Source organism: Pelobates fuscus, chromosome 2 (assembly GCF_036172605.1).
Source record: "Pelobates fuscus isolate aPelFus1 chromosome 2, aPelFus1.pri, whole genome shotgun sequence".
In the NCBI taxonomy this organism is placed as follows: Eukaryota; Metazoa; Chordata; class Amphibia; order Anura; family Pelobatidae; genus Pelobates; species Pelobates fuscus.
The window spans coordinates 194,433,121-194,452,115 of NC_086318.1; the positions used below are offsets into that span (position 1 = coordinate 194,433,121).

Sequence of the window (18,995 nt, forward strand, 5' to 3'; positions counted from 1 at the left end):
TATTGGTTTCCATAGTAACTTGATTCACTTTTAGAACAATTTAGGCACATAGCAATCACGGTGACCAATCACAACATTTAAAAAGTAATTCATAGTTTTGTTTAACTAAAAGCCTTAATCAACAAATGGAAATTGTATTTTCACTGGCACTTTCAATATTTGATTTGGGCTGGACTTTCATTAAATTGGTGTTTTTTATGTATTAAAAATGTTTATTTTTCTCCCTGCACACCACGGCCCCATCAACAGCAGTTTAAAGTGAGAATGACCTGAGTAGCTGTGAGTGACCCCAGATAATGTTCGTGTCTCATGCATTACACATGCACTCATTAGCCCTGCCATGGAGCTGTTGAGGTGTGATTAACACCTACATGTGAAATCTCGCCCCAAGCCATTTGGAAGGGTACACGAGTCTAATTACCTATTGGTGATTAGAGCCCACCTTCTGCTAATCACTAAGATAAACTGTGGGCTGGGCCCATCTAACCTCTGATGATCTATAAAGGGAGCTGAGCATGCCCTCTGCCCGAGATGATGCGTAACGTGTGGACTATGGAGCAGAGCTTGGCTGAGGACTCTGGTGGGGGAGATCAGGTTGGACCTTTACTGGAATGCCGCAGCTGTAAGGGCATGAGAGTGAGATCTCTACCCCGGCCTTATGTACAGGGAGCAAGAGCAGCAAGCATGAGAGGAACTCCCCGGTAACTATACATCCCCCTCTGTATGGGTGCACACTCCACTTACCAATATGTCACTTACTGTGTTTGTGGGTTCAGGGTCTCATTCTAACATTGAGGACTGCACACACCGTGGATTGCATCTGGAAGTGGAAAGCTAACTTATTGTTATATGGAGGGGTGGTATCAATAGATCACTAGGACTATAGTGATACATGCAGAGAGACACCTCCAACTATCTGTCTCTATCGCTCTATATACCTATATCTATGGATGTCTCTCGCTGTATGTTTATCTGTCTCTCTATAGATCTCTCTGTCTATCTTTATCTATAGCCATCTCTCGCACATCTTTTTATGGATCTCACCATGTCTCTCTATATATTTATATCTATTGGTCTCTCACCATGTCTCTCTATTTCTATCTGTCTGTTGAGCTCTATATATTTCTATCTGTATGTATTGATCTTTATATATTTATATCTATTGGTCTCTTTATATTTATATCTATTGGTCTCTTTATATTTATATCTATTGGTCTCTTTATATTTATATCTATTGGTCTCTTTATATTTATATCTATTGGTCTCTATATATTTATATCTATTGGTCTCTATATATTTATATCTATTGGTCTCTATATATTTATATCTATTGGTCTCTATATATTTATATCTATTGGTCTCTATATATTTATATCTATTGGTCTCTATATATTTATATCTATTGGTCTCTATATATTTATATCTATTGGTCTCTCACCATGTCTCTCTATTTCTATCTGTCTGTTGAGCTCTATATATTTCTATCTGTATGTATTGATCTTTATATATTTATATCTATTGGTCTCTTTATATTTATATCTATTGGTCTCTTTATATTTATATCTATTGGTCTCTTTATATTTATATCTATTGGTCTCTTTATATTTATATCTATTGGTCTCTATATATTTATATCTATTGGTCTCTATATATTTATATCTATTGGTCTCTATATATTTATATCTATTGGTCTCTATATATTTATATCTATTGGTCTCTATATATTTATATCTATTGGTCTCTATATATTTATATCTATTGGTCTCTATATATTTATATCTATTGGTCTCTATATATTTATATCTATTGGTCTCTATATATTTATATCTATTGGTCTCTATATATTTATATCTATTGGTCTCTCACCATGTCTCTCTATTTCTATCTATGTCTGTTGAGCTCTATATATTTCTATCTGTATGTATTGATCTTTATATATTTATATCTATTGGTCTCTTTATATTTGTCTATTGATCTCTATTTATATATATTGGTCTCTATATATCTATTGAGCTCTTTATATTTATATCTATGTCTACATCTATATCTATCGATTTCTTGCCATCTTTTTCTATATATTTCTATATAACTTTATCTTATTGTACAAACTAGATATCAATGACTATACAAGCAATTGTAGTTGGCAATACTTTATTATGATGGCGTTATTGTCAGCAGTATTATATAACAATATTAACAAATGCAGTTTCCTCTTGTAGTAAACCTTTGGAAAAGTATATTTTTTGTTAATACATAATTACTAATACAACTGACATTGTAATGCTACTTTAATTTTATCAAAGAAAAATAGTAATCCATAAACAATGAGGCTTTTTTTTCCCACTAAAGACTGAATTGTAGTGAGTTGAAAACTAATTGGCAAAATTTAGAGTAAAACAAGCCACAATCGACAACTCAATCAGCTATTTTAGCATATATTTTGACATTTATTTAATTGATGACTACATTTAAACATGGCCAAAAATAATTTATCAAGCTGTGTTGTTTTTTTGTTTTTTTCTACCTAAATTTAGCAATGTTCTTATTTTACTGCTATTCTCAATTTAGAGACTAATGCCCTATGTTCTTTGGTTGTCCATTTTCTTTCATTACTATATGGTATAATGTTGCTGCATATCACAACACTGGACATTTCATGCTATTTCTGTGTCTTGTAGATCTCATAATATGTTTTGGAGACCTTGGCTCCTCAGCAGCTCCAGAAAGGATGGAAAGGTCTTGGTAAGTGTCTTGATAATGGCTGGGGCTTCTGCTCAGTTTGTTGTTTAACCCCTTAAGGACACATGACATGTGTGACATATCATGATTCCCTTTTATTCCAGAAGTTTGGTCCTTAAGGGGTTAAGGTTGATGGTATGGGTAAGGATGCACTATATAAGATCATTTTCTGTCATTAATGCCCCATTTAGGTCAGTAGTTTGTAGATTGTATTTTGCATTTGAGTAAAAGAATGGTACGACAATTAGTTTCTGTTTACCCCTTTCCTGTGCCACAATGGTAAATTAAGAACGCCAGTGTGCTAAGCATATAAACTTTCTTTATTATACATTCTGTTTAATTTAGATTTTCTTATCTCCCGCTCTGTTAATAGTATGTAGAAGCCTGCTGTGTGTGTCAATAAGTTCAGTTTACAAAACAGGAGATAAAACTTCTGACGCTTCTAAATCATATTTTTCATGCAAGTTGTGTGAGTCACAGCCAGGTGAAGTGTGGCTGGAGTTGCATTGGCAGAAGTGATTTAACTTCTTAATATCAGAGACCTGAGCAGTGCGACTGCAGGGGCATGGTCTATACACCAAAAACCAATAGAGATAAAATAATTCATTTTCATAACACTATAGGGTCAGAATACATGTCTGTGTTCCTGACCCTCCAGTGTTCCTTTAAATTGTACTCAACAATAGCAAGGAACTCAACTGAAGTATCCTAAAGATGAGCTTTGCAATGTTGTGCTTGGTTGGATTTCTTTGTTTTGGTGCTTTTCATCCAATAATTGAAACACGCTTACATGACCCAATGAGAATGAATTGTACACATTGTACAATAATTTTTCCCCCTGGAAGTCCAGTGTGTGTGCATTATAAATACTATAGTTGATTATGGTTGACAGCATGAGTGTCAAATGTCCATGTGTTTCAACATGAGTTCTGTAACAATTTACTGAGAACACTTTGAAGAATACTATAGAAATAGGACAAACATTGTTTAATGTAAATACTCTAATGGTGGAAAATTGTGCTTTTCCTTCCAAATATTAAAACTGTGCTTTTTCATTCATTACAGTCAATTATAGCAGCCAATTAATTCATGTTAAGGGTCTACCTATTAAACAGTGATTTCTGCCATAACAAAAAGTCAAAGACATTTAGATTAAAATAGCAAACCTGGAAAAGAGATCTCATCAAGCAAGCTGGAGGTTTCTTTCAAATTCTATTGTAACCACACAATTTTCATTTCACTGTTTAGTGTTATCTAAACTAAATGTTTAACATGCCTTTGTCTTTAATCCCAGCCAGATGCCTACAGCTTGTGTGAAAATAATCACTTGGCACAGAAACATACAGAGTACAGTCACCCTGTGAGGTAAGATGTGTGTCTTGTAAACTCAAAAAAACCAAACGAACAGGAAGATTGCAAAATACAGTGAATTTATATATATTTTTTATAGTACTAACACAAATAAAAGACAAGATTTTAAGAGCTTCTTCTCTATTGATTAATAAAATTTAACATTTGTAATGTAAGATACAGGTAATATACTGATTAGGGAGCGGGGGAGTACGTGAGCACAGTCCCTTACCTAATGGAAAACAGATGTGAAAGTCCATAATGACTTCATTTGGGGGAAGGGATTTGGTATGTTATCAGTCTCTAAAAGATCATGAGATCACCTTGTGTTATACTAAAGGTTGTCACCAGTAAATGCATATTATCCATTTGCAAAGAATGTTGATCAGTATTATAAGGAAGTGAATCTTGGGTTTATTTAATAAATAAATTGCAAAATTCTGAACAGATTGGGTGTTAGCCTGCATTTAGCAGTTTGGCGTTAAGTGTGTTGCAATTTAGTGTTTTGTGAATAATCCTCCCACAGGGATATTTATTAAGCTCTAAATTGTAGCACATTGAAATACAAATTGCCAAATTAAAGTATTGTTCAAACCATCATAACCACTCCAACATTCTGTAGTGGTCATGATCTTAGGTGTTCCCTAGTGCCATTCCCTGTTAATTGGGCAAACCGTTTTACATTCGTTTTCCCTCTTACCTGGATCTGCACTGGTCGCCTTGTCTCCTCTGTAAGCAGGTTAACGAGAGCCAATGAATGGTATCATGTGCATAGAAATGTGCACAGAATTGACATTACCCAGCCTTGCTAATTATAAAGAGGACTAAACATAGGATGCAAGGTCAAAAATTTAGACTGGAAGAAAGGAGATTTAGTACAAGGCATAGGAGTCTGTACAGATGTTTAAACAGAAATTGGATGAATACTTGCAAAAACATAATATTCAGGGACAAATTTTTAATTTGTGGGGTAATAGCTTCTTGATAAAAGTAGAAAAATGACATTTTCCTAGTTTGTTGCAAAATTGGAAAGCACTTCAAACAATCCCTTTTGGAGCAGCAGCAAAAACAGATGTCAAATATGCTGAACTTGATGGACGCATGTCTCTTTTCAGCTAGGTACCTATGCTCAGGGCTGGCTAATGATGCCCCAATGATGCTGCCAGTGGTTGTATTATTCAGCAACAAAGGGGTTAAATTAAACGTGCTCAGTAGCAAACATTGCAATATAGATGACAGAATCATGACCACTGCATGTCTTTGCTAAATTTGCACAATCCCATGACGGTTGCCCAGTGGCCAGGGAGGCAAGTAAAGGTGAGTTTACTTGCCTGGACCTGTCCCTTGCAGGCAACACCATATTGATCCGGCGGGGTCCTCTTAGGCGCTAACATCACTACTGTACGCTCGAGAATGCATGTGAGTACAGAATTGATGACTATGGGGGATCCCGTGAGCCACAGCCAATTCCCTGCAGACATCATCAGAGATTGACTCTGTTGCTCTGCCTTGAGTCTAAGAATGTCAGGCAGAGGAGAAATACTGAGACAAAATAGTCCCTACTTTTCTCTGTATCTCTCTTGACTGGGTTAAAATTTCAGTGAAATTCCAACACAGTCATCATGAGTATTTCATAAAGATTCTACGTTTATGAAATACAAATTTTTCGGGAGGAGGGTAGTGCTGCTTAAGGTGCTGCACATAACACTGAACAGATTGGCCAAGCTCACTATCTCCTTAGCACAAACACAGAGCTCAATGCAGAGGAGATGCTAGAGCTTTCATTGTAAATGCAGTGTTCCATTGACACAAAGTATTCAGATAAGCAGAAAAAACATAAAATAAAATGAAAATAATTTAATCTCTGCAATTTGCTTATCACAATATATAAATATATAGGTTTATTCCCTATACAGTAATACAGTTATATTTTACATGATGGATGCACTTTATGTTACAGGTGAGGGTGTGCATAGAGTTAGTTGGGCCTAGAGTGCAAGAAGGTTTCATAACTAAGGGAGGGTTAATTGAGCAGATACTTAAAGGACCACCCAGACAGAATAAATTTGTCTAGTTGCATTGGTCCTGCCATTTTAACCCTGCAAAGTAAAACTGCAATGCTTACATTGTAGGGTTAAACACGGTACTAGTGGATGACTGGAAGACAGCCACTAGAAACGCTTCTGCTGAACTGACAGAGTAAAACTCAGTCACATGACATTGCAGCTTTTTTAAGTATTGGATGCATGCATGGCACTTGCAGTGCATGCTCCTCAGGTCTTCAATGCTCTACTATGAGGAGCCTTGGATTGGACAATTGACAAGGAAGCCATGCCTCCTCGATAATGTTGCAGTACGTAGAAAGGTGAGCAGGGTTGAGGGCGTAAAATGTTTTTATTAGTTTTTTTCCAGCAGGATTCTAACTAGGGACAGGGGCAGTATAACACTAGAAATAAAGGTTGCTATTCCTGACTCCATAGTGTTCCTTTAAAGCAGGCTTTCCCAAACTCTGGCCCTCTAGATGTTGCTGAACTACAACTCCCATGATTCTCAGGCTTTCATTCATAGAATCATGGGAGTTGTAGTTCAGCAACATCTGGAGAGCCGGAGTTTGGGGAAGCCTGCTTTAAATTAACCACTATATTCCTTGTGCATTTATAAGGCACACTCTAGGTGCCATAACCACTACAGCTCTTTGTGACTGTTATGGTGCTTTGAGTATTTGGGTGCTTCTTCTGTTAACTGTCAAATTGTTTTAATGCAGTGACAAAAACAGTGCTCTCCTCAGCATCATGTGCTGCTACTTGGCTAATGGGGAAGGTCACTTCTGCATTACCAGTTGAAAGAAGTCACACCTTAGACAAAAGTGATGGTCTACATGGACTGGGGTTGAGTTAGAACTGGGTGGCTGGGATAGCCCAGGTTTTTGCTCCAAAATACTTTACATAAATCTCGGGACAACAGCCAAGGCCTCCCAGCACAAGAAGATGTTGGATGCAGTGATTATGGTGGATAGAGCGCTAATCACTCAAGAAAATTAGCACACCAAATAGACATAAAGGAAATCCTGAATCAAGTATTACATTTTCATAATACATGAGTAAATGTAGTTGGTTTGGTTTTCCCTTTGTTTCTGTTCCCACCGCCTCACTTCCAGGATCTCTTCTGTTCAGTAGTAAGCATGTAAATTCCACATCACCTGCACATATTCAATGCATTAAGAAGGAAAAGTCATGGATATTCTACCATTGGGTAACAATATGGTGTGAAGCTGAGCCTCTTTCATGTTCATGTTATTTACCACATATTCACTATATATCATATCTGCAGGTTTATGGTGTTGAAAAAGATATCTCATCAGGAAGTCTCATTAGGTCAGGAGTGCATAGAGTGCAATGGGCAGAACCCATGTCAAGTGACAGATTAAAATTCTGGAGGTAGTGTCTAGGGTTTCACAATCTTGAAAATTCACCAGCTACCAATGTGTGCTGCAGTGTGCATCAAATAAAAACAAACAGAACATTTATCCTCATTGTAAACGGGACAAAAAAGATGATCATCAATGAGCTAAAGTGGAATAGCACAAAAAAAATATCTAGTTTGATGGATTTCTAGAACACTTATATTTTATATCTTTCATCAGGCAGGATTTTTTTCACAAAGCCTACATATGCCTCTAGTGTAACCACTATGTTTGAATAATATAGCATACCAAGGAAATCAGTACTCGCATTATCTAAAATGTTTTAATCATCTGTAAAAAAAAAAAAAAGCAGATATTGTGTGTCAATACATCAAACATATCAAATACGCAGATAATAATACTAATAATAAAAAAGCAGCTATAGACCAAATATACAATTTTGTAGCATTAACAAGGACAATGAAGTTTTATACCATTTACTTGATAAATCGTGATGGTGTAACAAAATGAGGGCTAGGGTCAGCTTGATAGCAAAATGTAATTTAAAACATTATTTTGCAGGACAGTCCCAGCATAAGTGCACATATGTGCCTGGGGTAGCACCACACCTCCAGAGATACAGTGCAAGAGCACTGGTGCAGAACTAGGTGGAGAGTACCCAAAACTAAATTAACCCAACTCTAACCCTAAACTAAATACCCATATACCCAAATGCTAAATTTAACCCAACACTAGCCCTAAACCCAATAATTCTAACCTGCCATTATACACAGCTTTAACCTTTTTAACACTAAACATCCAATGTAATCTAACTCTGTCATTAACCCCTCTCTAACCCTAAACCCCCAATTAACTATAATCATTTCTAACATTATCTTTAACCATGCATCTACCTACATTCACTCTGCTCACAGATGCAAACACAATACATTAAAAGTAGGAATATACATACATATATACAAACAAACACAGTTGATAATCAAGAATGTCTTTTAGATTGTTTTAGACTTTCAATGTTCAGTGTATGAATTAATTAAACTTACTTTATCTGGTTTATTTTGGGGTTGGGGAGCAGGGGCACCTTAGGATTTTGTCTACTAGCACCCGACACGTAAATCCGGCCCTGCCTTTCATTGAGACTCAGTGCCAATTATAACAAGTACAAAGTAGAATGAATAATACGTAAAGCAATGTGTACCGTAAAGTAATGTTCCGTATAAGTGTTTTTATGAAAATATGATAAAAAATGTTGCTTTTCTAGCAGTTCTTGTTTTATATAATTATGAACTAAACACTAAAGTAGGATAGCACAATCTTAAAATAGTCACTGTTTAAATGCTTTGATCTTCCAAAGTCAGATTAGAAGCAGATAAAGTCCTTCTGAATTGCAGGGCAGTAAGTTGTGGATTAGTTCTCAGATAGGAAATGTAGATGTTTTCCTTTGTTGCTGCTGTTTAATGCTTTGCTAAGTGGCAATTACCTATATTCAAATACATTAGCAACAGACAGTTTGAAATGTCAATAGTTAAGGAGACAGTCCAGGCACCAAAAGTAAGATGATGGATCTGGTCTTTCAAATATCCATCCAGGATATCCATATTCAGACAAACTATTATAGCACATCTGTAACCAGTTCTTCAAAATGCAGTCAAAAAAAGTTGTAATTATTAATAAACCCAATGAGAAGGGTAAGTACAGATATTTAGATTTTACTACACTTTTATATTTTGTGTAGTGTAATAGTAACTTAATTTCTCCTCTGTTTCTGGAACTAATTGTCAAATGAACAGTGATATGTAATTGGTTTTCTGTGAACAATATCTGTATTAGATTGTTGTTACCTTGTGCGACACTGAAATATTACATTTTAGTATACATTTTGTAACTTGAAGAGAATAGGTACATCACAGACAGACAGACATTCTGGTCACATATACACATCAAAAAGTAGTATGAAAATAAGAGACCACTGCTAGTAACAGTTGCATCAGAAATAGTCACTATTATTAAAATTAATGATTTCAAATGTTAGATGGGTAGTTTAATGTTGCATGTTCTGCTTGCTATGTTTGTGTGTGTATGTGTATGTGTGTGTATGTGTGTGTATGTGTGTGTATGTGTGTGTATGTGTGTGTGTATGTGTGTGTGTGTGTGTGTGTATATGTGTGTGTGTGTGTGTGTGTGTGTGTGTGTATATGTGTGTGTGTGTGTGTGTATATATATTTATTAGACATGTGCACAACAACAAATGTGGTTCGTCTGTATTTCTTTGGGCGACTCAGGTTTTGTGGTGTATGTATGTATTTGTTTTCCTTATTACAATACCATTGTGACATTACATGATAAAGAGTTACCAGGACAATTATAAATACAAAACCCACTTTTACTATGAAATCTGTTCAGAATGTTTGAGTAATAATACTTTGTTTTTCACTTTTACTCCAGATTATTTTGGCCAAAGTCCAAGTCCATTAGTCACATGTACCGAGAAGCAAATGACTTGTTAAGAAACTTCCCCGTCCAAGCCACAATATCTTTCTACAATGACTCTGAGTCTGATACAGACAATGAAGATGACCAGAGTGAAGAGGAACTAGATTCTGGATTTGAATCTGCATAACTATTACTACATATTTTATTGTATCACTATAATTATAACTAACCTTCCAATATAAGATGATTTATAGAGGCCTCATATACGTATGTGGATCCCATTACTATTTCAAAAAAGAACATTGATGCATTTTTCCCTTCTGTTCCTTTGAGATACACACTCCTCACTGTGAGAGCATAACATAGCATTTGCTCAAGTGGGTTCCTTTTAACAGAGATGAACATTGTATATTCTCAGATTGTCTTTGGGGTTAGATGATTAGCTACGCATAGGCATAAATATCAGGAAGCTAGTTGTACATCTGTTGGCTACGTATGCTGATGAAAACTTTCACAACTTGAAGTGATCTTTAAACTTTAAAACAGTGAACTGTTTTAAATTTTAATTTAAAAAGTTTAGCAAATCAGACTAGTGGACTAGTAGAAGCCACAGTGGCAAGTGAAAAAAGATTTGTGCTTCACTGGCACAGATCTTTGTTTCAGTTAACTGACATAGCTGGCTTGACAACCTACGCCAGTGTGCTCAGCCCAGAGCAGGAGAACCACTGACACAACAAGCAAAAATTTATTTCACCACTGCTAGATCTGGTGACTGGTAGATTTTGCATTAATACGGCAGGGCCTTAGAATCATGAATAAAGGAACATTTTTTTTTTTTTCAAAGCAGCTCTGTCATTGTGAACTAGAAGACAACAAGATTTCAGTTACGTTGACAGTTGTGTTGAAAATCACCTCTATAGAATTCTGTAAAAATGTATATAGTATAAATGAAATATATTTATTTGTATGCAGGTTGCTATGTATATTAATAAACACAATTATAATATTTAACATTCTGTCCTTTTTTTCACTGGTTTACATTAGCTCCCATAATGTTAGTTTGAAATTTTGATTCAGTATGGTAGAATTTATTTTTAGTGACACTTTTTTTTCTCTTAAAGTGTAAGCGTTCACACAAGGTATATAAGAGTACAATATAAATAGTAAATGAACAGTGATGAGTAAATGAGGGTAGAGAATATCAAGGATAAGTATGTGTAGGTTAGATTAGGAAAGTTAACATTTGAACCAAGATTTCCGGGTCAATGGTTAACCTAATTTTCAATGCTACATAGTTATATTCTGTAATGGTGGAGCAAAGTAACTGCTTAGGTGTTGTAAATACTGTCTATATTGAGGTGTGTCTTTCGCACAAATAATATGTATTCACTCAAAGAATACAGCAATTAAAATATTTATATATTTCTATCGGAGGTAAACTGTTTAGATTAGTGCCCTCTATTTCAGCACTGAAAGTGTTAAAATCTACTCACCTTTGTCCCAACATATGGAGAGCCTTTTTAACCATACAGTGAGGGAGAAAAGTATTTGATCTCCTGCTGATTTTGAACGTTTTCCCACTGACAAAGAAATGATCCGTCAAATTTTATTGGTAGGTGTATTTAAACAGTGAGACAGAATAACCAAACAAAATCCAGAAAAACGTATGTCAAAGTTATAAATTGATTTGCATGTCAATGAGTGAAATAAGTATTTGACCCCTTCGACTTAGTACTTGGTGGCAAAACCTTTGTTGGCAATCAGAGGTCAGACATTTCTTGTAGTTGGCCACCAGATTTGCACACATTTAGGAGGGATTTTTTCCTACTCCTCTTTGCAGATCCTCTCAGTCATTAATGTTTTGAGGCTGAATCAACGCGGCAAGTAGAGTTGATGCCAAAGAGCTTGATTTTGATCTCATCTGACCACAACACTTTCACCCAGTTCTCCTCAGAATCATTCAGATGTTCCTAGGCAAATTTCAGATGGGCCTGAACATGTGCTTTCTTGAGCAGGGAGACCTTGCAGGGGGCTGCAGGATTTCAGTCCTTCACGGCTTAGTGTTACCCTTTTTTTTTTTTTCTTTTTTGGGGGACTATGGTGCCAGCTGCCTTGAGATCATTAACAAGATCCTCCTGTGTAGTTGTGGGATGATTCCTCACTGTTCTCATGATCATTGAAACTCCACAAGGTGAGATCTTGCATGGAGCAAAAGACCATTTGCTCCATATTTTGTGTTTCTGCCATTTGCGACTAATCGCACCAACTGTTGTCACCTTCTCACCAAGCTGCTTGGCGATGGTCTTGTAACCCATACCAGCCTTGTGTAGGTCTACAATCTTGTCCCTGACATCCTTGGACAGCTCTTTGGTCTTGGCCATGGTGGAGAGTTTGGAATCTGATTGCTTCTGTGGACAGGTGTCTTTTATACAGGTAATGAGCTAAGATTAGGAGCACTCCCTTTAAGATTGTTCCTAATCTCCGCTCGTTACCTGTATAAGACACCTGGGAGCCAGAAATCTTGCTGATTGATAGGGGATCAAATACTTATTTCACTCATTGACATGCAAATCAATTTAACTTTTTTGAGAGGCGTTTTATTTGTTATTCTGTCTCTCACTGTTAAAATACACATACCATTAAAATTATAGACTGATCATTTCTTTGTCAGTGGACAAGAGTTCAAAATCAGCAGGGGATCAAATACTTCCCCCCTCACGGTAGCTCTAATCCTCCTTCAATTACAGGGACACTATAGTCACCAGAACAACTTTAGCTTAATGAAGCAGTTTTGGCGTATAGATCATGTTCCTGCAGCGAATTGTTCAATTCTCTGCTATTTAGGAGTTAAATCACTTTGTTTATGCAGCCTAGTCACACAGAAACAAGTGATTTATCTCCTAAATGACAGAGAATTGAGCAGTGAGACTGAAGGGGCAGGATCTATACACTATAACTGCTTCATTAAGCTAAAGTTATTTTTGGTGACTATAGTATCCCTTTTAATTCATAATTAACTAGAAAAGCTACAATTTCTGGGGAAATTGTGTGAAGTGTTCTTGCCTCCACCAGTAGTCTACAACTGAAGTGGGCAGAGTAACTGTTATCATTTATATAGCACATTTAATTGCAACGTTGTTGCCCAAAGTGCTTCACAGTTACATTAACCCCTTAAGGACCTGAACCGTCAGCGGTAAAATGTGCGTTTGGACCGCTGACGGTCCTGAACCGTCATAACGGTCAGGGGCTACTTACCTGATCGCCGTCGGTCCCACGGCGGCGATAAGTGCTCCTCCCGGTCCAGGGGGACTGCCTGTCTGCCCGGGCAGTCCCCCACGGCCATGTGATCACTCGATCACATGACCGCAATAGGGGTCCATGTGTCTGCCTGCAGGGGGACTGTCTGTGCTGACAGGCAGTCTCCCTGCAAGTGTAAAATCCAAAATAAAGTGTAAAAAAAAACCAATCAGTGTAAAAAAAAAATAATATGTGTATATATATGATATATATACATGTATTATATCTATATATACCTATATATAATATATGTATATATATCATATATATAATGTCACACTAAGTGTATTTTTATATTTATATATACGTATATTAATATAAAAATACACTTATATTAATATTACACACGAATATATACAATATATATAATTATATATATGGTATATATATATATTATTATAAAATACAAATAATATGTTAATAAAAATAAATAACAAAAAATAAAAATAATTTTTAATAATTAAAAAAAATATATATTTATATGCAATTTTATTCTAACAGTATTTTGATATTGATATATATATTTATATCAAAATACACTTAGAATGTAATGATATATATATCTATGTATAAATAAATAAATAAAAATAATACGAAATATACATATGTCCACATACATAATTACATAATTTCATAAATATACACGTAGACGTCAAATATATAAATATGTATATATATTAAAATTCTACGTGCATATTTATGTAATATTTTTACCTAATTAAGTAATTTTAATGATTGCAATTTGAGGGACCTGCCTGCCAACCCAGGCCAAAAGTCCAGATAATTTAATTTGCTAGCACTGTGTTTAACCCTGTAACTTTCTATGACACCCTAAATCCTGTACATGGGGGTACTGTTTTACTCGGGAGACTTCGCTGAACACAAATATTAGTGTTTCAAAACAGTAAAACATATCACAGCGATGATATTGTCAGTGAAAGTGAAGTTTTTTGCATTTTTCACACACAAACAGCTCTTTCACTGAGGATATTATTGCTGTGATATATTTTACTGTTCTGATACACTAATATTTGTGTTCAGCGAAGTTTACTGAGTATAACAGTACCCCACATGTAGAGGTTTTATAGTGTTTGTGAAAGTTACAGGGTCAAATATAAGGCTTGATTTTACTTTTTTTTTTTTATTGAAATTTATCAGATTGGTTAGGTTGCCTTTGAGAGCGTATGGTAGCCAAGGAATGAGAATTAGCCCCATGATGGCATACCATTTGCAAAAGAAGACAACCCAAGGTATTGCAAATGAGGTATGTTCAGCCTTTTTTAGTAGCCACTTAGTCACAAACACCGGCCAAAGTTAGCGTTTTTTGCATTTTTAACACACAAACAAATATAAATGCTAACTTTGGCCAGTGTTTGACTAGGTGGCTACTAAAAAAGACTGGACATACCCCATTTTGAATACACTGGGTTGTCTACTTTAAAAAATATGTACATGTTAGGTGTGTTTCGGGGATTTATGACAGATAACGGTGTAACAATGTCACTATTGATACATTTAATATAAATATATATTGAAACCGCAATTTCCTACTTGTATTTATAGGCCTATAACTTGCAAAAAAAAGCAATAAAGCATGTAAACACTGGGTGTTTTTAAACTCGGGACAAAATTTTTAATCTATTTAGCAGTTTTTTTCATTAGCTTTTGTAGATAAGTAAAAGATTTTTAAGTAAAAGTCCAAAAACATGTTTTTTTTTTTTATTTTTCACCATATTTATTTTTTTTTTTTAAATACAATATATGACATAATATAAATACTGGTATGTAAAGAAAGCCCTTCTTGTCGTGAAAAAAACAATATATAACTTGTATGGGAACCGTAAATGAGAGAGCGGAAAATTACAACTAAACACCACAAAAGTGTTAAAACTGCTCTGGTCCTTAACGTACAAACATCGCAAAAACAGGCCGGTCCTTAAGGGGTTAAAACATACAGTTATAAAAACATTAGCAGGTGCAAAAGGCCCTGTCTATGACATCACTTGCTGCTGCAGCCTGGCACAGGTCAGAGTATTTTTGCGGTTGCCATCTTCAAACGGTCGTATTTTAAAAACTATAAATCCTACAGTGAAGAGCTTTATATTGTGAGAATCACAAGACCTAGACCTACATTTTGATGTATAATATGTCTCTGAGATATTAACAATGAAGGCACAGTCGCAGTTTAGAAATTGCCCTTCAAATGTGAGATTTGCAGAGTGGAGTTTCAATGAATGTCAATGGACTGCGTGAGTTGCAAACAAATGGTCATATTGTGAAAACTATAAGGACTATGGCTTAGCTGTGGAAATTTTTAGTGGCAGCAGGGATATCTGAACGTTTTGATATAAGATTTGTGTAGGTGGGCCTGAAAATGAGGGAGTGGTGGCAGTTTAGAAATAATGTCCTGATTTTTCAGCTTTTGCCAGCTCCCACTCTAGCTTTGCCATTCATTCCTATGGGACAAATTTCGCCACAAGAACGACGATATTCCGAGAACCATTCGCCAAAACATTCCACAAAGTAATAGCAATCCGATCGGGATATTTTTGTCTATGTAGTGTAAAAACTGTGGGAGGAGTTAGAGAGGCAAGATGCAGCCATGGGGTGGATAGTAGAATTTCATTCTTTTTAGACTAATTTCATTCGTCCAGATAAAATTCCAAAATGGAAATGATTGACTTTCATCTGACTTAATTAGGTTGCGCCACATTCCAGTGGGGAAAGAATGGAAGATATTTTTGATTTGCTTTTAAAATGTATTTTTACACGGTTTACTACTGTTTCATATCAATGGGTTTCAACCAGCATGCATCAAGCCACCTCAAAAAAGGGCCAGAAACACACTGACTGCAGACAGTGAAATTTTTTTTTTTTTAAATAGGTGTCAACGTTAAATTTGGATATTTTTTTTAAATCACTGTTTAATAGATAAACTCCCAATTAAATAATGGATCATTTTTTCATTAAGGTATATTTAAAAACAATTTCCAAAAGCTGCAGATCTCCTGCCTTGAGCATTTGAAAGCCCTTCCCTTCTTCCCTAGCCCAGATTTTCTCTGGCTGGCCAATCACAGACTTCCAAAAGCAACCCAATGAGAAGTCTTTGTAAGGCAGATTCTCTGGGCAATTGCTGGTGTTCTGGCAGATTTCTATACCCTTCAGATTTCTCCACCCACGTTACCTCCAGTTACACAGATCAGCTGTTGCCAGTGCTCCACATGCGTGCTAGCACTTCTGACGGTTAAGGAATTCTTATACAGACTGGGAGCATGCGCAAAACCACCACGTCACTCTTGATGACAAAGCAGCAGTTGGAATTGTAACTTTCTCAGCAAGGTCCTGCAAGATAAGTAAGCTAGTTTCACACTGCTATTATAGTTAGGGCATTCACTAAAGCACAGATACACAAACTGACACTGATATGCATTTACACTCAGGTACACATAGATACAGATATACAATGACACACACAAAACAGATACATTTAGAAGTAATAAAAATTTTTTGCCACCCTCCTATTTCCTTACTTTTTTGGTGCAGGATGGTGGCTTCCCTGAGTTCCTGTAAGAGCTGGCAGCAGGATGTGGAAGCAGGCTGGCTATAACTGATTGACATCTGAGACGCAAAGCTTCCTTCGTTCCTCTACACATCCACTCTGTGGCACCTTCTCTCTTTCAGAAAACTTGGGGGAAATGACCTGAAGTCACTTCCTCTCAGCAAGCTGCTTGGGAACTAACTATCTGAAAGGGGCCAGGTCAGGTATAATGTTAAAGGCCATGTGGCCTGATCAGTTTGATGGTATTCTGACATGTGGTGATACCGGAGAAACTGACGGAAGCCAAGCACAGAGAGATGGACACAGGTTTCTTCAGGAAGGAAGAGATTCTTTATTGGATCACCGATCGGGACTCAGAGGGACTAACGTCACCAAAATACAGCAAGTTCTGAGCCCCGGACAATAGTGCAGGCTCCTTATATAGGCACATAACTCCTCCCATATTAAGCTCCACCCGCACATTCTCTTAACCAATCAACACAAATAAGAATTAACTTCCTGTTTGACCGCATGGCTTGTCCAGCACAATGGAGGAGGGGGAATACTACATCCTGTATTCTTGCACATGCTCCGTACACTACTGATCGTATCTTGCCTCGTGCAACCAACTGATCGATACGTCAGCATATGCACGTACACATGCCACGTGGTAATCTCGGCCTACTACATTTATTTTTACCGAGATTCCACCACATTCCCCCCTTTGATGCCTCTTGATATTTTACAATTACTTGAGGCATCACTTAACCTTGGTTTGCTTACACCGCAAGTTACCTTGAACCAGACCAGACTTATCTTATGATGTGAATCTTTTAACACTCATCTTCCTGCATTGGTTCTCCCTGATCTAAAGCCTTATACTTATAAATCGCCATTATCTGTGCAGCAGCCTTCCTCTCTGCTATATTTCCTATCAGGCCTTGCACAGACCTAACTACTAAGGGTATAAGACACGGCAGGAGTAGACACAACATTAAAATTAGTAGGACTCCACCTACCACTGCCTTAAGCCCTCCAAACCACTCATACCAGCTACCAAACCAACTACTTGGATTGTACCCTTTCCATACCTGAGTAGGCACATGCGCTAGTTTAACCATATGGCTAGTAAGCTCAGCTATTGCTTGCCCTTCGTCATCTATTTGAAGACAGCAATTGCTCAGGTTAAACTTCCCACATACACCTCCCTCTACTGCCAAAAGGTAATCCAAGGCTAATCTATTTTGGTAGACTGCTGTCCTCATCCTGGTGTTATGCTTCGCTAGAAGATTGAGCGCTTGTGATGTTTCGTTAGTGATAATCTCAACCACCGCCTGTAATCTTATAATACGGTTGAGCATATAAATAGGGGTTCTGTAACCAAAGGTACCATCCTCAGCCCACGTGGCTGGCCCATAATAATCTATGATACGCTGGGGAGGCCATTCATTATCTTCCCAGGTGCCTATCTCTATGGGTCCCCTTTTCTTCCTATGATTCACATCATACACTTTAACACCTAAAGTCTCACCTGTTTCAATCGGTAACAAGAAGAAGGATGGTTTGAGCATACCCAACACACATGCCCCTTCCCAGTCCTGTGGCAACTCCGAATAGGCTTTCTTACCACAGATCCAGTACAAATTTGCTGGGGCTCTCCAGGTAGATGTGATGGATAAATCAAACCACACATCCTTTAAATTGGCGTATCTAGCAAACGGGTTAGATGGTTCTGAGACATTTGAAGCCGACCACCAAGTTGTATTCTTTGTATCATCATCATAAGCTTTTTGCCCTAGACAAGTTAATTCTCCTACAGAAGTATTATACATTATTCCTTTCCTTGCTATGCAAACATAACCTATGATGGAGGTCTTTAATCTCCACTCAGATTTACCTCTAACACTCATATGATAATCGGCTTGTGTAGATATTAGTTGGTCAACTGCCTCAGAACCGGACATTACCTCCTTTGCTTCCCAAGGCCATTGGTCTCCCATGTTAGTACCTCCACACACATAGCAGTTGGTAACATTAAGACTACCGGCAATACTTTCGGCTAAATCGATGAACAGGTTTTTAGCATTATGGGGGATCTTATTATCTATACTCATCTCTTCATAAAAGGAATGGTATACTTGATGAGTTTGGGAGGATACCGTATCAGTCTCTATCCCTATAAACAATAATGTCCCAGGATCTAAACCCGTCCCG

The 18,995-nt window shown here is 36.7% G+C and overlaps 1 protein-coding gene across 1 annotated transcript; it reads left to right on the plus strand.

The window, feature by feature from the left end:
• Nucleotides 1-534: 534 nt before the first annotated feature.
• RIPPLY2 (ripply transcriptional repressor 2) lies at nt 535-10,133 on the plus strand. The gene is made up of 4 exons (XM_063441746.1): nt 535-701; nt 2,679-2,742; nt 4,034-4,104; nt 9,959-10,133. The coding sequence occupies exons 1-4, from the start codon at nt 535-537 to the stop codon at nt 10,131-10,133; spliced, it is 477 nt and encodes a 158-aa protein (XP_063297816.1).
• Nucleotides 10,134-18,995: the final 8,862 nt, after the last annotated feature.

Bases quoted from the DNA above. Each gene is read 5' to 3' on its own strand.
- RIPPLY2 (XM_063441746.1), top strand. From the start codon at position 535: ATGCGTAACGTGTGGACTATGGAGCAGAGCTTGGCTGAGGACTCTGGT. The intron at 702-2,678 runs GTAACTATACAT...TGTGTCTTGTAG, and splicing joins AGCATGAGAGGAACTCCCCG to ATCTCATAATATGTTTTGGA. The intron at 2,743-4,033 runs GTAAGTGTCTTG...CTTTAATCCCAG, and splicing joins GAAAGGATGGAAAGGTCTTG to CCAGATGCCTACAGCTTGTG.